Source organism: Mauremys mutica, chromosome 5, assembly GCF_020497125.1.
Source record: "Mauremys mutica isolate MM-2020 ecotype Southern chromosome 5, ASM2049712v1, whole genome shotgun sequence".
Taxonomy (NCBI): domain Eukaryota; kingdom Metazoa; phylum Chordata; order Testudines; family Geoemydidae; genus Mauremys; species Mauremys mutica.
Window position 1 is genome coordinate 54,733,991 of NC_059076.1, and position 25,335 is coordinate 54,759,325.

At 40.5% G+C, this 25,335-nt stretch overlaps 1 protein-coding gene across 1 annotated transcript in view; it reads right to left on the minus strand.

Moving 5' to 3' along the window:
• Positions 1 to 25,335, minus strand: part of SLC7A11 (solute carrier family 7 member 11) — a 77,766-nt gene that overhangs the window by 22,595 nt on the left and 29,836 nt on the right. Inside the window, exon 6 of the mRNA XM_045018980.1 lies at positions 18,904 to 18,948. Within this exon, the coding sequence (XP_044874915.1) occupies positions 18,904 to 18,948 (45 nt within the window). The remainder of the gene's footprint in view (positions 1 to 18,903; positions 18,949 to 25,335) is intronic.

The window sequence follows — 25,335 nt, forward strand, 5'->3', positions numbered from 1 at the left end:
TCCAATGCTACTGACATAGCAGCAGCCATATACAAGTGCTTTCCCATAAAGCATGAAGACAGCACGAGCCAATGAACTGGCAGCCACGGGTGTGGAACTCAGAGGTACAAACAAGGGGATCCAAGCTGGGAAAGAAGCTGAATGGGCCTCACAGCTCTGGATGTCTGAGCCAGTTGAAACCGATTGCCGTACAACTATAGTGTCGTTGCCAGGGAAGAGAGATGGGGCAGGAGGTGTGTAAGAGAGGAATATCACATTTAGAAATATTAGCTGTCAAATCATCTGTCTCAGTCATAGTAAGGATTAGGATATCTTGACTGTGAATGGATTTGGGGTAGAGCTGGAACTCACAGCACTGATTTGCATGTATATCTATTATCTATATTGAGGACATATGTTTCTGATTTATGTAATAGCAAATGGCACACTAACACCTCAAGACTGGCTAGGCTGCTACCATTCTGAAAATGAACTGCTGAAGTTCAGAGCCTCGTAACAAGCAGTGTGAATACAAAACACTTTGCTCAGATGCTACTGCGGAGGTGGGGAAGAATGATGCCCTCTGCTTCTTGCATCTGAGCTTTTCAGGAATCATCGTTGTTAGCATTTTAATAACCTAGTTTGGTAACAACAAAGGATGATATCTTAGGTTCACAAGGTAAAAAGAATAAAGGAATCCGACTTTTCATATTCATTAAATTCTTTGACATTTAATTCTTAACAGGAGAGTTTCAACAATGACAAGGATCATAAAGGAACAATTTGCTGCTGTATGTTACCACTGATATTTCAGCATGAATTGAAATTGCACTATTCAGCGATGAAAAGAGCAGCTACTTGTAACAAAGAGCGCCATGGAAACTGGAATATCATTTACCAACATAGGCTGTTCTATTATAGGAATTTAAAATGAGAAAAATGGTAACGCAAGTGCCTTGAGGGAAATTAATTAGTTAGCACTTTTAAAAAATAAGAGGGGTTTTAAAGAAAATTAAAGGAAGACATCTTAACAATATTGTACTGTGACAAATGGGCTTATCTAGCATGTAAATAACTCTCCCCCAAGAGAGCAAGGAAATGAGATCTTGCTAGATATATTGCAGCAAACTTACTATGTGCACTGCATGCTTCATGCAGCATCTTGAAATAGGTACTGTAAGAAATGATTGAGTTCTCAGACAGCACACCAAAGACAGAAAATTCCAAGTGTGGTCTGAAATATGCTCACGCACATATGGTATGATGTGCTGCACACTGACTGGAGATCCCTGAAATGGGACCTAAGATTCATCTTTGAATTTCCTTGCTTTGACTTCTTTGTGTATAGTTAACATCAGTTAACTATAACAGGCTAAATTTTGCTCTTTAAACCTGTACAGCTCCACTTTTCAACTGGAGTTGCAGGGGTGTAATAGAAAGTAGAATATGTCCACATTTTAATGACAGGAGAAAGAGGTAGACACGCCAAATCACTAGTCACTTTTGTAAGTCTTGGCCATACTTTCAATAAGAGCCAAATGTGACCTACAGTACTTCTAAACAAGAGTTACAATCTTTTGGGGATTGTCTACTGGTTAATCCATGTCAATGGCAAAACAAAACGATCCACAGCTCTTTCACACCAAAACTTAAACGAAAAAAAAAAAAGAGTAACTCCTCTTTAAAATCTACAATATGAGTGCTATTCTGCCTCAGAACTAGCAGAGATGAACACCAAAAACAAAAACCAAGCCTCTCAAAAATGTGCAAATATTTGTGAAGCCAACATACAAAGGAGTACACCAACATAGCACACATTCTAGTGCTCCATAACAAAACAGCTCTTACTCAAATAGACTACAGGAAGCAAGAGTTGCACGTTTCGACCTATTGGAAGGAATGAGGAAAATGATAAGTAGATGGAAAAGAATAAACTTGGGCTTTGATCCTGCAAGCAATTCAAGTAATTGGAGTAAGTGCAGAGCAGACTGCAGAACTGGGGCCTTGGTGAGGAAGAGTGTTCCCACAGACCAAGGGCCATTCAGTCCAGTATCTCGTCTCCAACAGTGGCCAATACAGGAGCTTCAGAGGATGTTTTAAGAAACCCTGTTGTAGGCAGTTACAGGATAACTGCTCTTAGAGAAAAATTCCTTCTAGTTCTCAGTAGATAGACATTGGCTTAAGCCCTTGAAGCATGAAGGTTTATATCCCTTCCAAAATATAAAAAAATATATATATTTACTGTGATGACTCTGGATATTCTTCATATCCATATGAATATCTAATCCTTTTTAGAATTGTGCTGATAGATTGACCTCAGTGATATCATGTAGCAATGAGATCCATGGGCTATTTGTGTGTTGCAAAACTATTTGCTTTCTATCACTTTTGAATCTGTCACTATTCAATTTTACACAGTAGCTCTTTGTTCTCGTATCTTGACACAGGGTAAATAAAATCACCTTGTCTCCTTTCTGTATACCATTCCTTATTTTATATCCTTTTATTGTCTCTCCTCCCATTTGCCTCATCTCTAAGATAAGGAAATCCCAGTCAACAGTTCAAGCTCTATTCATATAAGAGTTTTACATGCCCTAATTATTCTCATTGCCTACATCTGAACACCCTCTAATTCCCACCCCACCGTTGCCTTTTTTTTCTATGTCCTTTTCAAGATAGAGTAATCAGACTACTTTTAATACTTCTAAGAGATGAGTTAGATACTATTGCAGTGCACTCAAAAAATAATGACATGATAAAGATGCAAGTAATAGTAGTACTTAACCCAAAAGTCCCATAAGTTAATGAGAATCGATACAATAGATCACAGCAGCAAAACTTGCAAATCCTATATTTATTTAGGTACTTTTGTAAATGCAGATTGTTCACTCTACAGCTCTTCTGGAGTTGTTAAGATTTGATATTAATCCGCTTAATTCACAGTTCGTGGACAGAGGCTGTAATGTAAGGTAATGACTTTCAGTGATAAAAATCTTATGTAATGTTAGTTAACAAAAGCCCTTTGTTTAAAGTGCCTCTATCATTGTACCTTTCTTTAAGATTCCAAAATACTGAAGTCCAAACTACCAATGTATCAGTCAAACTGTGAAATAAGAGCTTAAAAAAGTCAGTACACAATGCATATGTATATCAGAAAGCAGTATCTACTAATTCAAATTACATTTTTTTATATGACTACAGTGTAACTTAAAAATAACTTCACTATTGATAAAAGTAGAGTGAATAATGAAGGCATCTGTTGTATATTTCATTTGGAAAAAAAGTGAAATTATTTGATCAAGTTATTCAGCTAGCTTTACTGCTGACCCAGGTAGAATATGTGCTTCTTTTCATCTATATGTGTAGGGAGGCTCTCCCTCACATGCAACCAGTAGGAAAGAATTCCTCCACAACACACTGTGATGCACTAAAACACAGATTCAATTAACACACCAACCTTCCCCAACCTAGCTATCAACATACTACCATCAGAAGCAACCGTTAGCCAGGAGATAGGGATGTTTTCAATGGATCCTGGTCAAAACAGCACCAAAGTGCTTCTCCAAGCAAGGTTCCCTAGTGCTCTGTGTGGAAAGCGTGCACTAGATCTACCCAGCATCATGGATAGATCATGTTGGGTTTCACATTGAGATATTAATTTTATTTAAAGCCAAAGCATGAACCAACTCCACATACTTCTGTGAATCACTGCAAATCAAAGCCCCTACACAGGTCTGCTAAGAATAGAAACACAAACATTAATGTGAGAGAAAGAAAAACTACCTTCTTCAGATGGGGCTGTTGCAAACTGAGGGTCTGATCTAATGCCACTGAAGTCACTGGAAAATACTCCCATTTTCTTCAGTGGACATTGAAGCGTGCCCTTTGAATGGAAGTTATGCAAATATATATTCTATAAAACAGTTCATAAATATTTGCATTTTATTACAAATAACTTGCCTGGTTCTTAGTTCAGAATGTGATCAGACACACCTGGCAATCAGATGTACACATCTGGAGTTCTTTAATATTAATATCATATTTGTTGTAGCTGCTCCACTCCACAGAAAACCATGTTGTGTGGTTCCAAAAGGGGATACATTTTGCAGTCCTTACTCAGGCAAAACTCCCACTGATTTGACTGCATATATTACACATTTTTGAACCCGTTTTAGTTTAAGTGAATTCAGTGCTTTGAAAAAGTACCAAATTGATAGAGCCTTTTGGTCAAACCACATGCTCTATGACAGATACACAGGACATGAATGGAGCAGGGTATAAAACACTATAAAGTATACAGAAGGCTCCAGAGGATTGCCACAGCATCCAAGATACAAGCAGTTCATCTAAGATCCACTCAGCATATCTGATGAAAGAATTTAGCTCCCTGTATTTACATGAGAGTTCACAATGGCCGTGGTTCTCATAAAAAAAAATCTCACAGTTCTGGAGCTCTAACTTTCCACCTGTCCTGCAAGAGATTTCTAGTTTTTCTGTGTAAATCCCAGTAAGAAACTCCGAGTTCCTATAAAAAAGGATACTATCTTCTTGCTCGACTGGTAACAGTAAAGCTTGCGGATTGTATATCCCTCAGTGCAAGATAAAATTTAAAATATACAAACAACATCAACTTGTCAAGGGACTTCAGATGTCAAAGAGGCATGAATGGGGAGAGATGCAGGTATACGAAAACTTAGAAAGTTTCACTGTTACATGTGAAGTAAAATAAACCGAGATTGAAATCTTGACATACCCAGGTGGATTATGGGTAAAAGCTTTTTACTTCTCTTAGCAAGGTGGATTTATTGTAACTATGCTTCACATAAATAAACAAAAGAAAAGCAAACACACCGCATACTCAGCAGATTGGCACATCAGTAGATGAAGCACTAGGGCTTGACACAAAGTAACTGGATGCATAGTGATGCACTACAACACAGTGCAAACAAAACATGAAATACAGAGATAAGCCAGAACTGTTAGCCACTGACAATTGCAACAATAAATACAAGCAACATCTCTGAGCCACTAAACCAGCATAAACTGCAAAATTCTATAACCACAAACCTCAGTGTAAACTTTTCCCCCCTCAAGTGGTCCCTTTACTTCCAAACCTGGAGTGATTTTGGTCCCCATTTGAGTGATTTTGGTGCATCCATTTGGGGGGAGAGATAGCTCAGTGGTTTGAGCATTGGCCTGCTAAACCCAAGGTTGTGAGTTCAATCCTTGAGGGGACCACCTATGGATCTAGGGCAAAAATTGGTCCTGCTAGTGAAGGTAGGGGGCTGAACTCAATGACCTTTCAAGGTCCCTTCCAGTTCTAGGAGATTGGTATATCTCCTATTATTATTAATCTTTGGAGAAACCCAGAAGTTGTGGAGATGGAGGGATGGGAAAACTGAGTTTCCTTTTATTGAGTTTTTAATAATAGTGTCCCCTCAAAAGGAAGGAGCTTAGGGATTTATGGATTTGGCAGGGGGGGAAAAGTCTCCCAACACAGTGGATCCTAGGTCTGACCTCTCAGAACTTCATGGATGGGCACCTGACTCATGTGGACCTGTTGGCCTTACCTTCTACCAGTAGCATGGCACATGCTGGAATTATGCCATGATTGTCTTCAAACATTATAAAGCCCCAATGGAACTGTCATATTGAAATCAGAATGGTGTGCAAGGGACAATGCACTTCCCCCTTTCTAGTGGGCAGGAGAGCTCGTCTTAGAAAATAGCAATTGATTCCTGGTTCTCCAACATTATCCTGACCAGAAACAGTAGTCTGGTACCTCATCACCGTGCATGCTCCTGTTTGACAACTTGTATCACCAGCCAACCAGTAGGGACATGCCTCTCTCACCTAATGGAAATTACATTTCTAAACTTCCATGCATTGTTCTGCAAATTTATCCCTAACTGAACTGCCCTGACCGGATTAGAGTTACTTGCACTTATAATTTTGAAATCTTTACATGGTTTAAATTGCTTTCAGAATCTGCTTCAGGATTTATGTGGCTCCCAGGAAGGTCAATCATTCCCATATCTATCTCAGCTTATGCCCTTTACCCTCACCAGATGAAGATGATATCTAAACAGAGATAGATATCAAGAATTGGTTCCCATCTTAACCACATCTTAACAAAGAGATTGTTCTCACAGCCTGCCTCCTCTCCCACTGTGATTATACAGATCACTTTCCAACTCATTCACAATCTCTTAACATCCTTGTGGCAATTACAGTAATTGCCTTTGTGGAAAAGTAATATTGAAGAAGACTTTTTAGAAGCTTCTAGTGCAATAACTGTTGCAGCCTCCTTGAAAAAGAGCTAATCATGCTCTCTGCTCTTCCCACCCATTCCATCTTTTGTCTCCTCCTGCTCCCCTCTACAAGCTTCTCTGCTGCCTGGTCCACTTCACCTCTTCTTCCCCTGCACATGTTTCCTCACTTCTTGTTTCCCTTCTGCCACCAGACATGTTGCCCAACCATCTGATCCTTTTCTCTCCTTGCTTCTGTAATCATAATATCTGGCAGCCTCATTCCTTTCTTCCCCGTATATTCCTCACCAATTATAGCTGGCAGCTCATTTCCTCTGCTCCTCCTCCTCTTATGTAGCAGCAACTATGTAGGACAATTCCTTCTCCTTAATCCAGACACTTTTACAGGCATCCACATTCTGCTTTGCAATGAAAACCCTAGACTCCTATAGAAGCATCTGGAAACAAGGACAGCCAACATCATGTGACCAGCCATCTCTGTGTAAAGCACCACCAAATACTCCATGGGTCATCAGTGGCTGACAGCCTATAGACTGGGAGTCACTAATGTAGACAAGAGTACCTGTAACAAAGTGGCTTACCCCTTGAAGTCTGAGGCTTATTAACCCTGATTACAGAATGAGCCACATCTGGGAGAGAGACAGTAAGGTGATTATCCTATAAAGAGCAGCAGGAGGTTGCATTGAAGGAGAGGGGAGTTGTGGCAGACTGAGGAAAGGCTCTGACAGGGACAACCCTGAGACCAGGGGAGTTGTCTCAGGCAGAGGGGCCTGGGACAGACCTTGACCAAGCAGGGGAGAAATTGCAAAGGTCCCAGGCAGGAAAGCCTGAAAAGAAGAGGAAGAGAAACCTTATGTTATAGAATCATAGAAGATTAGGGTTGGAAGGGACCTCAGAAGGTCATCTAGTCCAACCCCCTGCTCAAAGCAGGACCAATCCCCAGACAGATTTTTTTACCCCAGTTCCCTAAATGGCCCCCTCAAGGATTGAACTCACAACCCTGGGTTTAGCAGGCCAATGCTCAGACCATGTGAGGACCATGCATGGACTTTGGTATTCTGAGTTTTATGTGCAATTTATGTTATATTAATAAACCTAGTCCTCAATATGGGCTATTTTTGGCCAAGAAAAAAGCCTGGGCATTCCAAGAGGGGAAACTGATGCAGGCTGCCTACAATGTGACCCTTGGTCATGAGGAAGCAAAAGGGAAGTGGCTGGGTCTGGTTACTGTACCCCACAGAAATAGAAACACATACCGTGGCCTATGCCAGTACAATATCATGGCCTTCTCCCTAGCAATTCATTAGTCCCTTTCTTCTGTTCTTTTTTTCCAGTTACATTTGTCCTACCCCTCTTTTTTGTTAGACAACCAACAGCCTTTCTGTGCTTATACCCTTTTAAAACATCTGCATTGCTTTCCTAAAATGTGCAAACTCATAAGTCTAACAAGCTGACATGACTTATGATCGGCTCCTACATCAGTCAGTTAGTAGAGAGTGAAAAAGTAATAACCATTCTGGAACTTCTCTTTTTATTAGGATACACATATCTACAGATGTAAATACATGACAGCAACATTGATAAAAGCAACCCTGAGCCTATCACATTTATTTTTGATATCCCCTCATACTCCCTTTGTTCCTCCTTATGTGTCCACACACAGTAGGTCCTGATGCTAACTCTTATTCTACAGGAATAATAGTTTTAACTATAAAATAATAGTTGTATCAAATAAGTCAGCTAAGATTTTGTTTGTTAGGTCTTCAGAGCCCAAGGATCCAATCCTACAGTCTTTACTAATGTTTCAATGGAACTATTGTGTGTGGATGGATTTCTCACACAAAGGTTGTGACATTTTGCCCTATTATAATTGTAGAAGCAACCTTATCATTTCTATTTGATAGTGAATTGGCATATTTAGCCTATTTCACTGTAATTTTATGAGGCATCCCTGTTGTTCTAATCAATGTTAAACCATATCTCTGCAACATTTACAGAAACCACAGATTAGATCAGCCTCGATCCTGACTGATACACACATGCATTGATTGGCATATCAGCTAAGTCTTTGTCACACATAGCTCTTACTGGCAGCCAATCTACTAAACAAAGCATCACACTTCTGTAATTTTTACATTAAAATAGAGAGACAATGGAGTGGATATAGTAGACAGAAGGCCAGAAAGTCATCTGATTTTAAAGTATTAGTGGGTTGTCTTTTCAGAAAACCAATTCAGAAGTCAGATAGGTTTTTGGAAAACAGCCTCCAGTGGCAGAGATTACAAATGCCTTAAGATGCAACTAGAGATAATTTCTATTTCCCATGGTATGGGAAATGACTCTCTGCACAGGCATGTTTCCCAACCAGCTGTAAAAATGACTTGGAAAACTGAGAAAAAACGGAGGAAAAAAGAAAAGCCATGCAGAAGCCATTAACCATCACAGATGTTACAGTTTGAACTAATAATTATTGAGCCGATCAGTTTCTAAATGTGCAGTATTTAAATATACACACAAAAGGACAAATCCTGGAAAGCAGTGCACAGACCCAGCAGCTGGAGTTTTTCATGGGAGTAAGGAAGAAGAATCATCCTCCACTGAGCTGCAACCTGTACTGTGGCCCTGAGGCTGCAGTAGCCTTTATGCTGCCTGCACTCTACTCGGGGGGAGAAACAACAGGGGCATTCAAATAGTGATTCATTGTCCCTGCTCTCTCCTTGCACATAGCCTTCAGATGGACTCATATCACTATCGTGTATATGTCATAATAGCTGAGGTAGAGGAATTGCTTTCCAAACCGGAGAATCTTTTTTGTACACATGTTCTGGGCCCACAGGAGCTGAGCTGCATGACACAAATGGTGCTCCCCAAATTCTGCCTTTGACCTCTCCCAAACTGGCAACAGCTCAGTGCAGTGGGCTCTGCTACAGCCACAGAGCAGAAGGCAGGATTTGTCCCATATAGGGTTAATATCAAGGATTTGCATTAAACAGATAAAAGCAAAGGAATCCAGAATTAGAGGGCTGAGTTTGCATCCTTAATTTATCATGTTGTAGGTAATAGGTATCGTAGCTCACATTATGCCAGGCCACAAAGTATTCTGAGAGCCCTAGTCAGCTGCAATGGGCAAATATGCATAGCAGGGGGATGAAGATGACTAGGCAGCCTAACTCTGAATATGGTTGTTTTTTTGTCTCTTTGTTTGTTTGCATTTCAGACCTTTATTTTAAGAAAATCCATGTATTACAAAGAGTATACAAGAGCACACTGGTCTTACATGCATGCAAACATCTATCTTCCTGCAGCAAGTCTCCTGTGACAGGAGCTTTAAAGGGGGGGGGGGGCTGAATTAGATTTCACAGAAACTCAGTTCTCTGAGAGAGGGGGATTCAGTATCCACCTCCTAGAGGCCATGGAAGATTCTGCTCTCCTCCAGGAAGCTGTGGATTCTCCTTACAAGTTCATTCTAAAAATTAATGACATTTGAGGTAGCCCCACCTGCTGGAATAGGTTCTTGGGTGCTAGGGAAAAAGTTCCCACTCCCTGTTCTCCTAGTCCAGTTTGGCACATTAATCATGTTCCACTGTACTCTTGGTTCAAATGATCCTATAGATTAACATGGCCTTTTGGTTGCCTTTTAGAAAAATAAGACAAAGTCACTGATTGCCCATACTGAATCCCCCTCTCTCAGAGAACTGAGTTTCTGTGAAATCTAATTCAGACCCCTCCCACCCCCTTTAAAGCTCCTTGTCACAGGAGACTTGTTGCAGGAAGATAGATGTTTGCATGCATGTAAGACCAGTGTACTCTTGTATACTCTTTGTAATACATGGATTTTCTTAAAATAAAGGTCTGAAATGCAAAAAAAAAAACAAAAAAAAAAAACCATATTCAGAGTTGGGCTGCCTGGTCATCTTAATCCCCCCTGCTACACATGTGTGAAAGGCATTTTTAACAGTTGACAATTGACTCAACAGAATGGAACAGATACTCTCATCAGAAAATTATTCATCTGCCTAGATGAGCATGGAACCTGAGAAATATTCCACCGATATATATTCAAGCCAGGGGGCAGATAGCTCAGCCAGGACAGATAAAATAAAGCCTCAAAGTATGGTTCAATTCAAGTCCCTTTCTGATGAGCTGCTTTCTTAATCCTAAACAAGAACAAATATCAGAGAAGTAGCCGTGTTAGTCTGGATCTGTAAAAGCAGCAAAGAGTCCTGTGGCACCTTATAGGCTAACAGATGTTTTGGAGCATGAGCTTTCGTGGGTGAATACCCACTTCGTCGGATGCATGTAGTGGAAATCTCCAGGGGCAGGTATATATATGCAAGCAAGAAGCAGGCTAGAGATAACGAGGTTAGTTCAGTCAGGGAGGATGTGGCCCTCTTCTAGCAGCTGAGGTGTGAAAACCAAGGGAGGAGAAACTGGTTTTGTAGTTGGCAAGCCATGGGAAGGAGACTCTGGAAAAATTCCACCACGATTTCAACAGCTTCCACCCCACCATCAACCTCAGCCTGGACCAATCTACACGGGAGGTCCACTTCCTAGACACCACGGTGCAAATAAGCGATGGTCACATTAACATCACCCTATACCGAAAACCTACCGACCACTATGCCTACCTTCATGCCTCCAGCTTCCATCCCGGACACACCACACGATCCATTGTCTACAGCCAAGCACTGAGGTACAACCGCATCTGCTCTAACCCCTCAGAGAGACCAACACCTACAAAATCTCCACCAAGCATTCTCAAAACTACAATACCTGCACGAGGAAATAAGGAAACAGATCAACAGAGCCAGATGTGTACCCAGAAGCCTCCTACTGCAAGACAAACCCAAGAAAGAAACCAACAGGACTCCACTGGCCATCACATACAGTCCCCAGCTATTTTAGCAAGACAGATTCTCAGACTGGCAAACCAACTCTCCCGCCTCATGCAATCATGATACACACTTAGTCCATGACTGAATTGTCATTTAGTTGTATGCATTTTCAGAGGCTTCATCAGGAGCAAAACCAACATTTACTTTCTAGGCAGGAAATTCCACCTGTTAAATTAATCTGCTTTGTTCACCATGATCAGCAGATTCTCTTACTAGTTAATGAGTTACAGGTACATGAAGATTTGACTGTGAAACCATTACTTCAACTTTCCAGACTGTTCATGGATTAGATAGCATTGTAATCTTAAAGACAACAGCAGACCACCACTTCACCTTCTATCTCTGGTAGGAGCAAATGAGGTAGAGGTCCTACCTCTGGATATCATCTGGAGTCAGAAAGGCAGGAAGTACCTGAACAACAATTTAATCTCTCTCTCGGTTCAGAGCTCTTGGTGCATTAGTATATGATTATTATGTATCATTTTCAGCACAGAAGTGCCCCTTTAATGAAGCTATACGAAATTAGTGATGCGGCAGACTATGGATCTGATCCAAAGCTCACTGAAGTAAATTGGAGACTTTCCAGGTACTTCAATGGGCATTGAATCAAGAGCAGCGTCTCAAAGTTCTGCAGAAGTTGATGGGAGTTTAAGGTCCTGATCACCTTGCAGGATTTATTCTAGGGCTCTATGTGAAATTTTAGAAATAATATAATTTTGAGAAAGACATGATTTAGAAATACTTGATTTTTAAAAATATATGCAATGATTCTGAGATAAAGAATTAAGATTCAAAAACAAAAATATCACAAGACACAAAAAAGAATACTGAGGAAAAATGAAGGAAAATACAAAATTGCTCTTCAATTTTTACTTGAGGGTAGCTGGACACCTTATAAATTCACACCAGCAAATGGGCTTTGTAAATCATTTGAAAGATTAATATATGTCACCTTTGATTACCTCATGATAAAATATTACAATATAATCCTATAATTTCTACACCACTTATTTGGCACTTTGGCCGTACATGAACAAATTGACTTGGAGTCAAATATATCTTCTATGCATATCTGAAGCAGACTACTGCAAGAAGGATTTTGATCCCAAGGTACAGTAACTGTGTCCCTTTAGGCAGGATATATTAATCTGGGTACAAGCTTCCAAAGGCGGGGGCGGGAAAATAGAGCTGCCTAACTGCGGTTTGAGAATAATTCTGCTGCATTTTACTGGAAAAGAAAATTGCATCCATATCAGCCAGCCCCACTGTCCTATGACCCAATCCTGAAAAGATTCTCACATGTGGCTATATGGACTGAGTCACGCAACTTACATCACTGAACAGAATTCTTTGTAGGATCAGGGCCTTAAAGTGCATAAAGGAGGAGCCTTCTCCTTGTAAATAAACTGGATAAAGTATTTGAACACAATGTTTCAAAATCCAGACTTTTCAAACCTAGAAGTAGCAGCTAGTTTATAAATATAATGCTTTGTACTACTATTCATTTTTCATCAAAGCACGTTACAAACATTAATGCTTTAAGAGATTGAGCCAATGGGCTTCAAATCAGGCTCTAAACCTTTTAAAACCTACATAAAGTAAGATATTATCCCCATTTCACAGATCTGTAAACTGAGGAATAAAGAGCTTAACGCCAACATTTTTAAATTGAAAAACTCCATTTTAGGTACCTCATTTTCATAGATGCTGCGCATGAACAACTCACATTGAAGTCAGTGGGAATTGTGGGTGCTCAATGTAACCCAGACTTACACAGTGGTGTTGTTTCTCTCTCTCTCACTTGCAGTTACGTCAGAGAGAGAGGTTAATGGATCTGCTACAGCTTTGCAGTAACAGAGCAGAATATTCTAGCTCAAGTAGTAGAGACTCATACTTTTAGATCCAGAACTTCTGAGTTTGAACCCCGCTGACGACAAACCACCAAGAGTGTTGAATTGTTGGTGACAGCATGATTAAAGTTAAAGTTACTGACTTACATTGACATTTTGGTGCATCACATTTGACACGTCAAAGATTAAAAGGCCACAAATCACCCACATGTTGTAATTTCACACACACATTTTTTGAGGCCTCTCTCATTTCATTCATCTGTGTCCATATCATACTCAGACATTTTTGAAAAATTTCCAGGACAGGGTTTCCCCTTTCAGTTTTCATTGATGCTAGGTGTGACATTCAAGTGTTAATTAATATAAATTGGACAGACAATATATTAATTAAACATGACACTCAAATTATTTAAACCCAATACAAAACCAAGATTATACAAAGCATTTTGGTACCCTGCTTTTCCAAAATGACTGATGATATCAAGCCTTGGTAACTTGCTATAAGTCTACTGCTTCTTGGCTCCTTAGAAAAGAAGGAATAAATGAAGTGAAAAGAACACTGGAAAAGTCTAATAGACAAACTGACTAATCTCAGACCCCAAGGTCATAGCAAAGCAATTCATTTCTTGGCTTTTCCACAGCACAAGACATGATTTATCAATCTGAGAGCAGACTTACAAACACTATACATCTCAATAATACATTCCTTGCACTGTGTAACTTTTTAAACAATGATAGATTGCCTATGTTGAACCAATGTTATATTACAAACAGAAGCAGAATATTTGCAAGAAAATGAACCTTTAAAAAAGAATTATGCCAAATATAATTAATCACAATGGCTAAGAGTATAGATGTTTCCTAATATATATGCTTCCAGATATTTTACCAACTTCAGGTATCACATATTGTTAGACATCAGGACACTAAACAGATGTCTTCTTTTCTTCATCATTTGATGCTGCTAATATTACAGTAGATTTGTTTTTTTAAAATATAATAATTATAACAATAGTAACAACAACCACTTATATTTCCAGAGAGAAAGGATGGTTTTGTTGTTAAAACTAGATTGTGACTCAGGAGATCTGGATTTAATTTTCAGCTCCACCACAGACTTCCGGTTTGACCCTGAGCAAGTCGTTAATGACTCTGAGTCAGCTTCTCATCTATAAAATGAGAATAATACTTTCTTCTGTCTTTACTATTTATACTCTAATCTTGTACTGTGATCAGTGCAGGTTCAGCAGGATTGGGGCTTTAAACTATCAACAATTCTGAACAGGGACAATCTCCTACTCTCTGTTTGTGCAGTACCTGATACAGTGGGGATCTGATCTTGATTGGGCCCTCAAGGCACAACTCTAATGCAAATATATACTGATAATTTCTATAACATCTTTCATCCCAAGGGCTCCTAAACATTCTTTACAAACTAGGGTCCTGATCCTGAAATCTGTTCCATGCTGAAGAGAGGTAATGAAGGGATGGATCTGTAGTTAAGGTCTTGGCCAAAGGCTATGAGGAGGTACAAGTTAGCACAAAGCACAGAATAAACCTAAAGACTATATATGAGATGAGTCTGAAGGTTCAATGTGCGCAATTTCCAGTCCTCTAAATTTACTTCGTGATACTGCTTCCTCTGTCATTTTTAAAGTAACAAGCGTGCTTGCTTTCAGAGTACTGGTGTTTGCTCATTAACTGGTTTTTCAGTCCTGACAAGGCCTGATCCTTATTATCATGTATGAAAAATGAAGAGATCACCGCTGCAGATGGCATGGTTGCATGATGTAATTTTTAACGAAGTTTTACTTTTAGGGTTATTCAAATATTTTTATCTTGAATAATAATCCTTATTGACCCAGTACATATACATGGAAGTTAATTTTACACTGCAGAAAAAGAATGGATTTCATTGCAATTTCAAATATTCTTGGTTAACAAAATTTCAAGTTATTAAAAAAAATGCATAGTTAATGAGCTGAACACTGTGACCTCAGAGTCTGCATGAAGCTATCATTAAACTCCGTGTTTCTTCAGGTCCCATCAGTACATTAGGGGCTTTGCTCTTTACACTTGTGCTTACAACAATTAAAGTTTGAAACTCCAGGCTTGAGAAAAAGGTAATTAATAGAGTTTCAGTAGGAAATAAAAAACACACCTACCCTTAAATCTTTAAATTGTGACATATTAATGCACTTTTCAAAGCAAAATTAGCGGGTATATATCATGTCTGAAGTGGGACTCAATCCTCCTCCATCCCAAGGCCAATAGTATTTTCAGTTTTATCATTCGCTTTCTTTCGGTTTCTTTTCTCTTCCACTGTGTCTTCTATAGCTTCAAGTATCTTCCCTCCTCCCCCCGCCATTCAGTATCTGTGTATTCTCTATCACTTCTGTCTATCTAGGTTTTTACACCAACTTGGCATCTGAGTGCCTCAGGCTCAGAAGATTTAACCTGTTTAAGGTCCTGATCCTGCAATTTGTTGCCTGAGTGCAGACGGCTGTGCCCAGGCACAAATTCCTCCTGACTTTAAGCGGGTTTGTGTGGGTGCAGTGGCCTAACCAAACACAATCAATTGCAGACTGTCTCCTACACACACCGTTCCCAGCTGGTAGAGTTGTGGGGTGGCACTTTTTGGAGTATTTTTTAATTATTACATACAATTTTCTAATATATTTGATACACCCCAATAATGTTTCCGATGCTATACATGACACAGAAGACAAGGTAATCTATGCCCTGAAGAGTTTACAATCTAGAAAACAATCAAGCAGCTGTCTGCATCTCCCTGTGTTCTTTAGCATGGACTCTGAAGTATTGGTCCCTTCCACTCACTTCATAATGCAGATGTGGAGAGGGATTCAGAGGATGAGCCAGTGAAAAGGGCACTATGCACCAAATGTGGGCATTTGACAGCTTTGTTGCAAGGACTGTAGGTGCTCTAACATCTCCCTATTCCTAGTGATGTAATTAGTTATATTCTCCACATAACAGTTTAGGCACATTTTGTTGCAGGTTGGCAGAAGGCTGGTTGACACTGAGTATCACTGAGTATCAGCTGATCATTCACCCAACTACCAGCTGCCAGTTGTTTTATATGCTGTGCCACACCTAGAAATGTACAACTGTGACTGATTCTAAAGCAAACATTTACCTTGGCACATCACAACACAGAAGGAATCACTGCAAACTCCCTTGCTCCTGAAGTAATTTGTATCTACTGCCATTTACAAATATATTACAAATTACACACCTGGAGGAGTTACAAATGTTAACCTGCTTAAGGCAACACCCCTAGTTTTTGTTTAAATCCCACCGTGTAATACCACTCCAACACTGCTGTACTATGTGTAATCTTTAACGTAACACTGATGGAAAGCATTCTAAGCAATGTCAGCATCACAGCTCGAAGAATTTATAAATAACAACATGGCCTGATAAATGTCTGTCACCACCTGCTGTTCAGGGGCCTGAGACTCAATGGTCATTGAAGTTAATGGAAACACTTCCATTATTTCAGTGGCAGTTGAGTCAGCCCCTATTAATATTAGTCAAAGCTATCTTCAAAAGCCTTTTTTTTTTTTGGCCACAATAGCCAGGCAATGGTATCTTTCTACTCTAGCTCTGGAGAAATTTCAGATGCAGAATTCCTTTCAGCATGGTTAACAGCAAACAGCATCTTTACAATCCTTCATGCAGCAACCGAATAAAAAAAAATCGTCTTTTTCCTATATACTTCTACATTCATGTGGAGAATGTGCCCTCAGATGCACAGTAAACACAGGGCACCTTCCTTTATCTCCCATGCAAACAGCACGGCATGCAAACTCTGAATAGGAAGAGTGATAAACTGACGCTTCAGCAGCTTTGTAGCATGGAGGAAGCAACCCAACACATGTAAAGCCCCTTTTTCTGAAACTATCTTTTAATGGACACATCAAATCAGCTGGACTATCAGAGTTCTGAAACAATACATATCTCCACAATTCTTTGGTCTGCTCCAGCTGTGCAAAGCAGCTACAATACCAGTTTAACCAGCTCTCTAAAGATTCTCCATACCTAAGGGGAATCCTTGACTGGATGTTCCCATGAGAAAGGGGGTGTACCTGGGGCAGTCTTAAAGTAGGGTGACCAGACAGCAAATGTGAAAAATCAGGACAGGGGGTGGGAAGTAATAGGAACCTATATAAGAAAAAGACCCAAAATCGGGACTGTCTCTATAAAATCAGAACATCTGGTCATCCTACCTTAAAGCCACCTTTACGTTCTCCTCTTCCCAAGTGGTACTGAGTAGATCTCAGAGGCAGATAAGGATCTAGCCCACTATATGTATATTCTGTGGGATGTAATATTATTTTTATTTGTACTTTTAAAGAAAGAATAGTGTCCCTTATGTTCTAACCAGCAGAGAGGCAATATGCTGAGAAATGTATAGTACCTGATCTCTCACTCATTTAACCCAATGGGAAAAAACTTGTGCTGACCTAATCAGAAGCAGGACAGTCACAAAATTATCCATAACAAAAATAATTAGTAACATTGCTTAATTACAATATATTCTTCAGTGTGCAAGTTGTCAAAGAGATTTAACTATATGGAAAGTCTGGTGGGATTTGTGTGTGCGTCCACATGCACATTTGTAAAATAACACCTTATATATATTGATAATAGCCATATAACTTACAGATCCGGGAGAGGAATACTATCTAATACAAACCCTTGACTACCTCACCTGCACTCTGCCCACTAATCCGTCTCCCCAGGACTTACTACAGCATTCCAGATACTTGAACATAAGCAATAAGACTAATAACAAATAAACAAAACAAAAAAAACTGCTAGAAAAAGGTTCTTTTCCCCCACCAAAAGAAATGTAGATGTCTCTCCTTTTTTCTCACAAGATTATACTGTACTGATGCATATGTATATACAGATACACATGCGCCTACAGCCCACAAGAGTCCATTTTACCATCTTTACGTAGCGTTACCCAGGCTCAGAAGCCAAATTACTTGTTTTCAAAATCTAGCCATTTTTTCTTTTAGGAGAATATTCATTTGTAATTATTAGGAGCAGACAATCAATAAGAATCAAAAGGAAATCCATAACTTTTTTTACTGGTGACCAGAGCTACAAGCTCATATTGGTTGTGAAAGACTGACACACGCTCATGTTGCTCGTTGTGTTACTCCGTGGATAACATTTACAGAGATAACCCTACAAGTCTCAGATCCTGGGTCTACAAACTCAGGCTGTGGAGCTCAGACTACAGCGCTAAAAACAGCTGTGTAGAAATTGTGGCTCAAGCTGGAGGCTGAAGCCCACCTCCCTCCCTAGTCTTCAGAGCCTGAGCTCCAACCCAAGCCCAAATGTCTACACAGCTATTTGTAGTTGTCATAACATGAGTCCCACAAGCCCAAATCTGTAGACGTGAGCTTTCAGACTCATGGCAGTGGGTTGCCACTTGCTCCGTAGATGTGCCCTGTGTGACTAAATCAAGTTATTCTTTTGCTGAACTGTAGAATTAGCTGTTTAGATCACTATTTAAAAAAACAGAAAAATTGCCACATAATATACATTCTTGGGCCTGATTCTCCCCAGCAGGACACAAGTAACTTGCACTGAATGAAACCATTGGGAGTTATTCGTATCCTGAAGGTGAGATTCAGAACTCTGGAGATCTACTTACTCTTCTGCTTTCTCTGCATATAAAAGTAGAATGCACAATAAGGTCACCAAAGGCCAGAAAGAACAAATCTTCAAGCAACAGCAGTTCAAATAGATACCAGATCTGCTGGAAAAAGCAATCTGACCAGCATGCAGAGTTTCCAGAGATCACTACTTTTTCTACAGCATTTTAGTGTTATGATCATTTTAAAAATGAAAGGGGGAAAATAAGGTACCTACTTCTCAGGATTTTCCACTTCTTCAGTTACAAAATTGAGGTAAAACCTAGAAAATAAGAGGAAAATTACAAAACTTTAATGCATTTTCATCCTAGATTAATTTTCCAACAGTCATGTAGATGTTTTTAATTCAATAAACAGACCTGTCCATTATCAGTTTCTTTACAGAGCTACCTTTGCAATTATACCAAGGGATGAAATCACACCTACTTATCCTTCCGTCTTCCTTCCATTTTGGAAGAAAAGTTGGCTTGCTAGTTATCAAAGAGAACAGGACACCAGACAAAACCCTACACAATGCCAATGTGGAATGACATCGCACTTAGGGCTTTTTCCCAAGCTCACATACTGAAAAAAATGTGGCCAAAAATCCCCCTCAAGCCACACAAATCTCAGTTTTAGGCCCTAGCCTTAAGCTTGCATTTGACAGAATGTCTTGTAAACGTTATATCAGTGACCTTGACCAGACCTTTGGAGCAACCAGAATAGAAGCAACTTCAAAAGAATCCATCTTAGATTTTAGCCAATACTGGAAGTTGTAGTTAATGTCATGTATATAGCCAGCGACCAAGGTCATTAATCCTGCAAGCCATGACACTGACCACTGCATGATCAATGAGGCCATTGCACTCCAGTGTAAGAGCCAACAAAGCTTTCTATCTGCATACATAAGGCTATGCAGCAGGCATAGTCCTATACACTGAGCAGTAGTAAGTCTCAAACTTCTTGAGTAATTGTTCCCTAACTTGCAAGTGCACAGAGTAAAAAAGGGAAGGGGGAGTAAGGTAAGAATGTTGGTTTATGCCTAATAAGGCATTTAGCTACGTGCTCATCTCTTAAATCTCATTCCAACTACTAGACAGAAATAATTTGGTGGCCAGGCAGCAGTCCTCTCAGTAACGTAAGACTGTGTTTCTCTACATTCTTTGTCCTGCTTCTCACTTTTCACCCACCACTTATATACACAATACTCTGCTCCTGCTCTATGCAGGATAAAACTCCAGACATAGCCAATAAAACATCCTTATTCTTCATTTTACTACTGCCTCTTAGGGCAGGTATTAAATTCCACCAATAACCTGGGTCACAACACCAAATTTTGCCCTGCTTCTTCGCTGTTATTTTATTGGATTAAATTAGCCACATGTGACTAACAGAGCAAGGCTACTGTGTGATATACCTCATAGTGCTCTGGTCTGTTCTGCTCTAAAGCAATCAGTTTGAGCTAGTGGCAAAGAGAGAGAGGTAGCTTGGAAGAAGCACTGGCAAAAGTTAGTTCTGTTTCTGTAAATGGCAAATAAAGATTAGGATTAACAGTCAGTAGCTGGAAAAGGAAAGGCAAAAAGTGATTCCTTTTATTTTAAATGTAAATTTTGAGGAGCTCAGTGTTTTGGTTGGGAAAGGGAGGTAACTAGGTCTAAAAGGTATAAAGATAATATTATTAAAACCTATTTTACAGCCTCAAGGGTGAGTAATGTCCAAACAAGGAGTTTTCAAAGTACCAATAAAACAAAAATGATCATTAAGGGAAGTATTTTAAGCCAGAGTCCATTTCACAGGTAAATGAGAGAGAGAAGGGGTGGGTGGGAGAGAGAGATTTCATATAATCAGGAAGATTTCTTTCGGCTTTCAAAATACCAGCTCTATTTTCTGAATCTGTGGATTCTCTAGGGTGCCCCCCACACAACTGAATGTGTTTTGTTCGGTAATTCACTGTGTATGTTTGTAATGCCCTTGTACAAAAGGGGAGTTACAGGCTGGCAGAGAATTCAAATATCTGACTCAACTCATTGCCATCCCTCCCACCTCCAAAAAAACCCAAACCCTTATCATTCATGCCTTGTCCTTTGTATAAGGCAAAGTGTTTTAGTGCCTGTGAGCAGTGTGTAAAGGGGAAAAAAGGCTTTCAAACAGTTCTCAAAATAAACCCTGTCTGTGCATTGCAGTACTTTTTAAACTCCAGCTGCACAGTATATCGACATTGCACAATGTGGAATACCTATAGGGCATGAATAAATTATAAGGAAGAAGCTAAAAGCACCAACCTGTTTCCAGCCTACAATAGTGTCATTAGTGACAAGGAGAGAGAGAACTTGGAGCAAAGTTCTGAGCAAGATACTTTGAGCCAGATTCTGATACCGTAGCTCATGCTGAATAGTACTTTACTCCCACTGCAATAGCGTAAGATGCTAGTCAACAAGTGCAAAGTGGTTATATATCACTACTTTGTGGCCTAGCTAAAGTTATTAATATACCCTTCCAAGCACTCAGTTTTTACTAGCCTTTTGGGCTACATTTTCATATAGTAGAGACTGAGGTCCACATGAAACACAATTCCTCTTGCAAATTGTTTAATTGCCTGTATAAAACAGTATTTGTGCATGCAATTACCTGTAGGAGCAGGATTTTATAATGTCCCATGAGAATTAATGGACGATTTAAGTTCATCCTGTCAGCCACCCTTTTTTAATAGTAGAAAGGAATGACAGACCAGAACAATCCTTCTGACTGATTATGGTCACCCTTTTGTTTTAGGATAAGTTATAATGTCTACTATGGTTTCCTAAGGTATGTCTACACTTACCGCGTGGGTCGATGCGGTGAGTTCGACTTCTCGGAGTTCGAACTATCGCGTCTAATCTAGACGCGATAGTTCGAACTCCCCGTGCACTCCGGTCGACTCCGGAACTCCACCACTGCAAACGGCGGTGGCGGAGTCGACCTTGGAGCCGCGGACTTCGATCCCGCGGCGTCTGGACGGGTAAGTAGTTCGAACTAGGGTACTTCGAGTTCAGCTACACTATTCGCGTAGCTGAACTTGCGTACCCTAGTTCGACCCCCGCCCTTAGTGTAGACCAGGCCCTATATGTATTACAAATTAGGCACTCTAGTTAAATATACATTTCTTTGTTTTAAGGTTTAGTAAGTAAGAGACAGGATCTTGTATTGTATCTATGGTAGGGAGATTAGAGGAATCTTGATGGCCTGAACCCCAATGTGAATTGTTTTAGTTATAAGATTTAGCAAGGCTTGATTTACAATGTATTCTGCTGAATATACAGTACTGCTGTCTGTATATCTTTGAAGGTTTCTGTTTGTGTGAATGAGGAATGCATGCATCAGGAAAAGGTAAGGTGTGAAAGCCATCAAAAATGTCCAGATGGTCAAGAAAAAGTGAGAGAGACTTGGAAAGACCAGGAGACAATCAGAAAATATCCATTGTAGCCAATGCTAAACATGTTAGCAGCACTGACGACCTCAGAGGTGAGGCAGGCACCCCCGAAGGCGAGACAACAAATAGAAGTGTGGCAAAGTACCTTCCTCTCCTCAGCAGGCCCAGTCCTTTTTAGCCTTGGAGATACAGGCTTGGACAAGGCAAATCCTTACCGGTAGCATAGGGTCTGATATTCCTTTCCCCAGTCAGCCCCTTGTGCTTGTTTTCCTTCCCTCCTGGGGAGGGAGTGCAGCCTTCCTTCCTGGGAGGGTTCAGGGTCTTGCTGCACCCATCCTACTGGCAGTTTCCCTGCTTCTCTCACACACACACCCCACTTCCATTCAGGGGAGGGTTTAAAAAGGTCACAAGCAGTTGGAGCCAGCTGAACCTAATTAGTTCCCTAGTAATCCCTGTTCCAGCTGTACCTTATTTCCCACTGGTTATCTCTCCTCAGTGGATTGGGAGAGGCCTTTTAACCCCCTGGGACTAATTACTACCCTGCCTTTGTAGCTGTTTGTCCTGGGTTTACCACATGGAGATAAGGATGGGAAGCCCGACAATAAGCATCAAATGATAACGCCACTAAAGGACTAATGATTACAGGATGACATTGCAAAATGCATGGACTCAAATGGGAATTTACAACTAGAAAGCTGGGGTGTTTTGCCATGGAACTCTGGGTTCAGTCCTGCAAAACCTCGGAGCATCAGATCATGACCGACAAGAGCCCAGTTCCACACTCGTGCTCAATCTAACTGGCCATTAGATTGACTCGAGCTACAACAGACTGGTAACTATAAACATCAACTGGCAGGACTCTGTGTGTCTGTATGTGTGTGTGTACGTGTGTGTGTAACTAAAAAGCATATGCTAACTATTGCATTTTCAATAAATGCTGCGTATTTGACTTATCCTATAAAAGATCCCGTGTGCTTTGTATAGCATAACGTAACCATATATTTAACAAAGGGAATTTTTTCCTGTTTGCTTTTAATTAAAATAGATTATGAGAATTAAAGTATATTCCTCCTTGTTTACCTCAGTTCTATCCTGGGGCCAAAAATGTAAATCAATAATTATTTTGAGCCAGATTCATCCATGCTTACTCACCTTACTCTGCAAAAATACTGTCTTTCCTTGATGGGGCTACCCACAAAGTAACTACTGAACATAAGTAAAACCAGCAAAATCTGTCCCTTAATACATTAAAACAAGATATACATGAGATGGTTGAATTCAGGATCCTGACAAAAAGGAGAGCAGCAGAATATGGACACTGGACTTCAGAAAAGCAGACTTTGACTCCCTCAGGGAACTGATGGGCAGGATCCCCTCAGAGGCTAATATGAGGGGGAAAGTAGTCCAGGAGAGCTGACTGTATTTTAAAGAAGCCTTATTGAAGGTGCAGAAACAAACCATCCCGATGTGCATAAAGAATAGCAAATATGGCAGGCGACCAGATTGGCTTAACAGAGAAATCTTTGGTGAGCTTAAACACAAAAAGGAAGCTTACAAGAAGTAGAAACTTGGACAGATGGCTAGGGAGAAGTATAAAAATATTGCTCGAGCATGCAGGGGTGTAATCAGGAAGGCCAAAGTACAACTGGAGTTGCATCTAGCAAGGATGTGAAGGGTAACAAGAAGGGTTTCTACAGGTATGTTAGCAACAAGAAGGTGGTCAGGGAAAGTGTGGGACCCTTACTGAATGGGGAAGGCAACACAGTGACAGATGATGTGGAAAAAGCTGAAGTACTCGATGCTTTTTTTGCCTTGGTCTTCACAGACAAGGTCAGCTTCTAGACTGCTGCACTGGACAGCACAGTGTGGAGAGGAGATTAGCAAACCTCCCTGGTGTAAGAAAAAGTTAAGGACTATTTAGAAAAGCTGGACATGCACAAGTCCATGGGACCGGATGTAATGCATCCAAGAGTGTTGAGGGAGTTGGCTGATATGATTGCAGAGCCATTGGCTATTATCTTTGAAAACTTGTGGTGATCGAGGGAGGTCCTGGACAATTGAAAAAAGGCAAATATAGTGCCCATCTTTAAAAAAAAGGAAGAAAGAGAAACCGGGGAACTACAAACCAGTCAGCCTCACCTCAGTCCCCAGAAAAATCATGGAGCAGGTCCTCAGGAATCCATTTTGAAGCACTTGGAAGAGAGGAAGGTGATCAGGAATAGTCAACATGGATTCACCAAGGGCAAGTCATGTCTGACCAACTTGATTGCCTTCTATGATGAGATAACTGGCTCTGTGGATATGGGGAAAGCGGTGGACGTGATACACCTTGACTTTAGCAAAGCTTTTGATATGGTCTCCCACAGTATTCTTGCCAGCAAGTTAAAGCAGTATGGATTGGATGAATAGATTATAAAATGGATAGAAAGCTGGCTAGATCATTGGGCTCATCAGGTAGTGATCGATGGCTTGATGTCTAGTTGGCAGCCGGTTTCCAGCGGAGTGCCCCATGGTTCAGTCCTGGGGCCAGTTTTGTTCAACATCTTTATTAATGATTTCGATGATGGGATGGATTGCACCCTCAGCAAGTTTGCAGATGACACTAAGATGGGGGGAGAGGTAGATATGCTGGAGGATAGGTATAGGGTCCAGAGTGACCTAGACAAATTGGACGATTCGGCCAAAAGAAATCTGATGACATTCAACAAGGACAAGTGCAGAGTCCTGCACTTAGCATGGAAGAATCCCATGCACTGCTACAGGCTGGGGACTGACTGGCTAAGTCGCAGTTTTGCAGAAAAGGATCTAGGGATTACAGTGAATTAGAAGTTGGATATGAGTCAACTGTGTGCCCTTGTTGCCAAGAAGGCTAATGGCATATTGGGCTGCATTAGTAGGAGGTTTGCCAGTAGATCAAGGGAAGTGATTATTCCCTTCTATTCGGCACTGGTGAGGCCACATCTGGAGTATCGTGTCCAGTTTTGGGCCCCCCACTACAGAAAGAATGTGGACAAACTGAAGAGTCCAACGGAGGGCAACAAAAATGATTAGGGGGCTGGGGCACATGACTTATGAGGAGAGGCTGAGGGAGCTGGGCTTATTTAGTCTGCAGAAAAGAAGAGTGAGGGGGGATTTGATAGTAGCCTTCGACTACCTGATGGGGGGTTCCAAAGAGGATGGAGCTCAGCTGTTCTCAGTGGTGGCAGATGACAGAACAAGAAGCAATGGTCTCAAGTTGCAGGGCAGGAGGTCTAGGCTGGA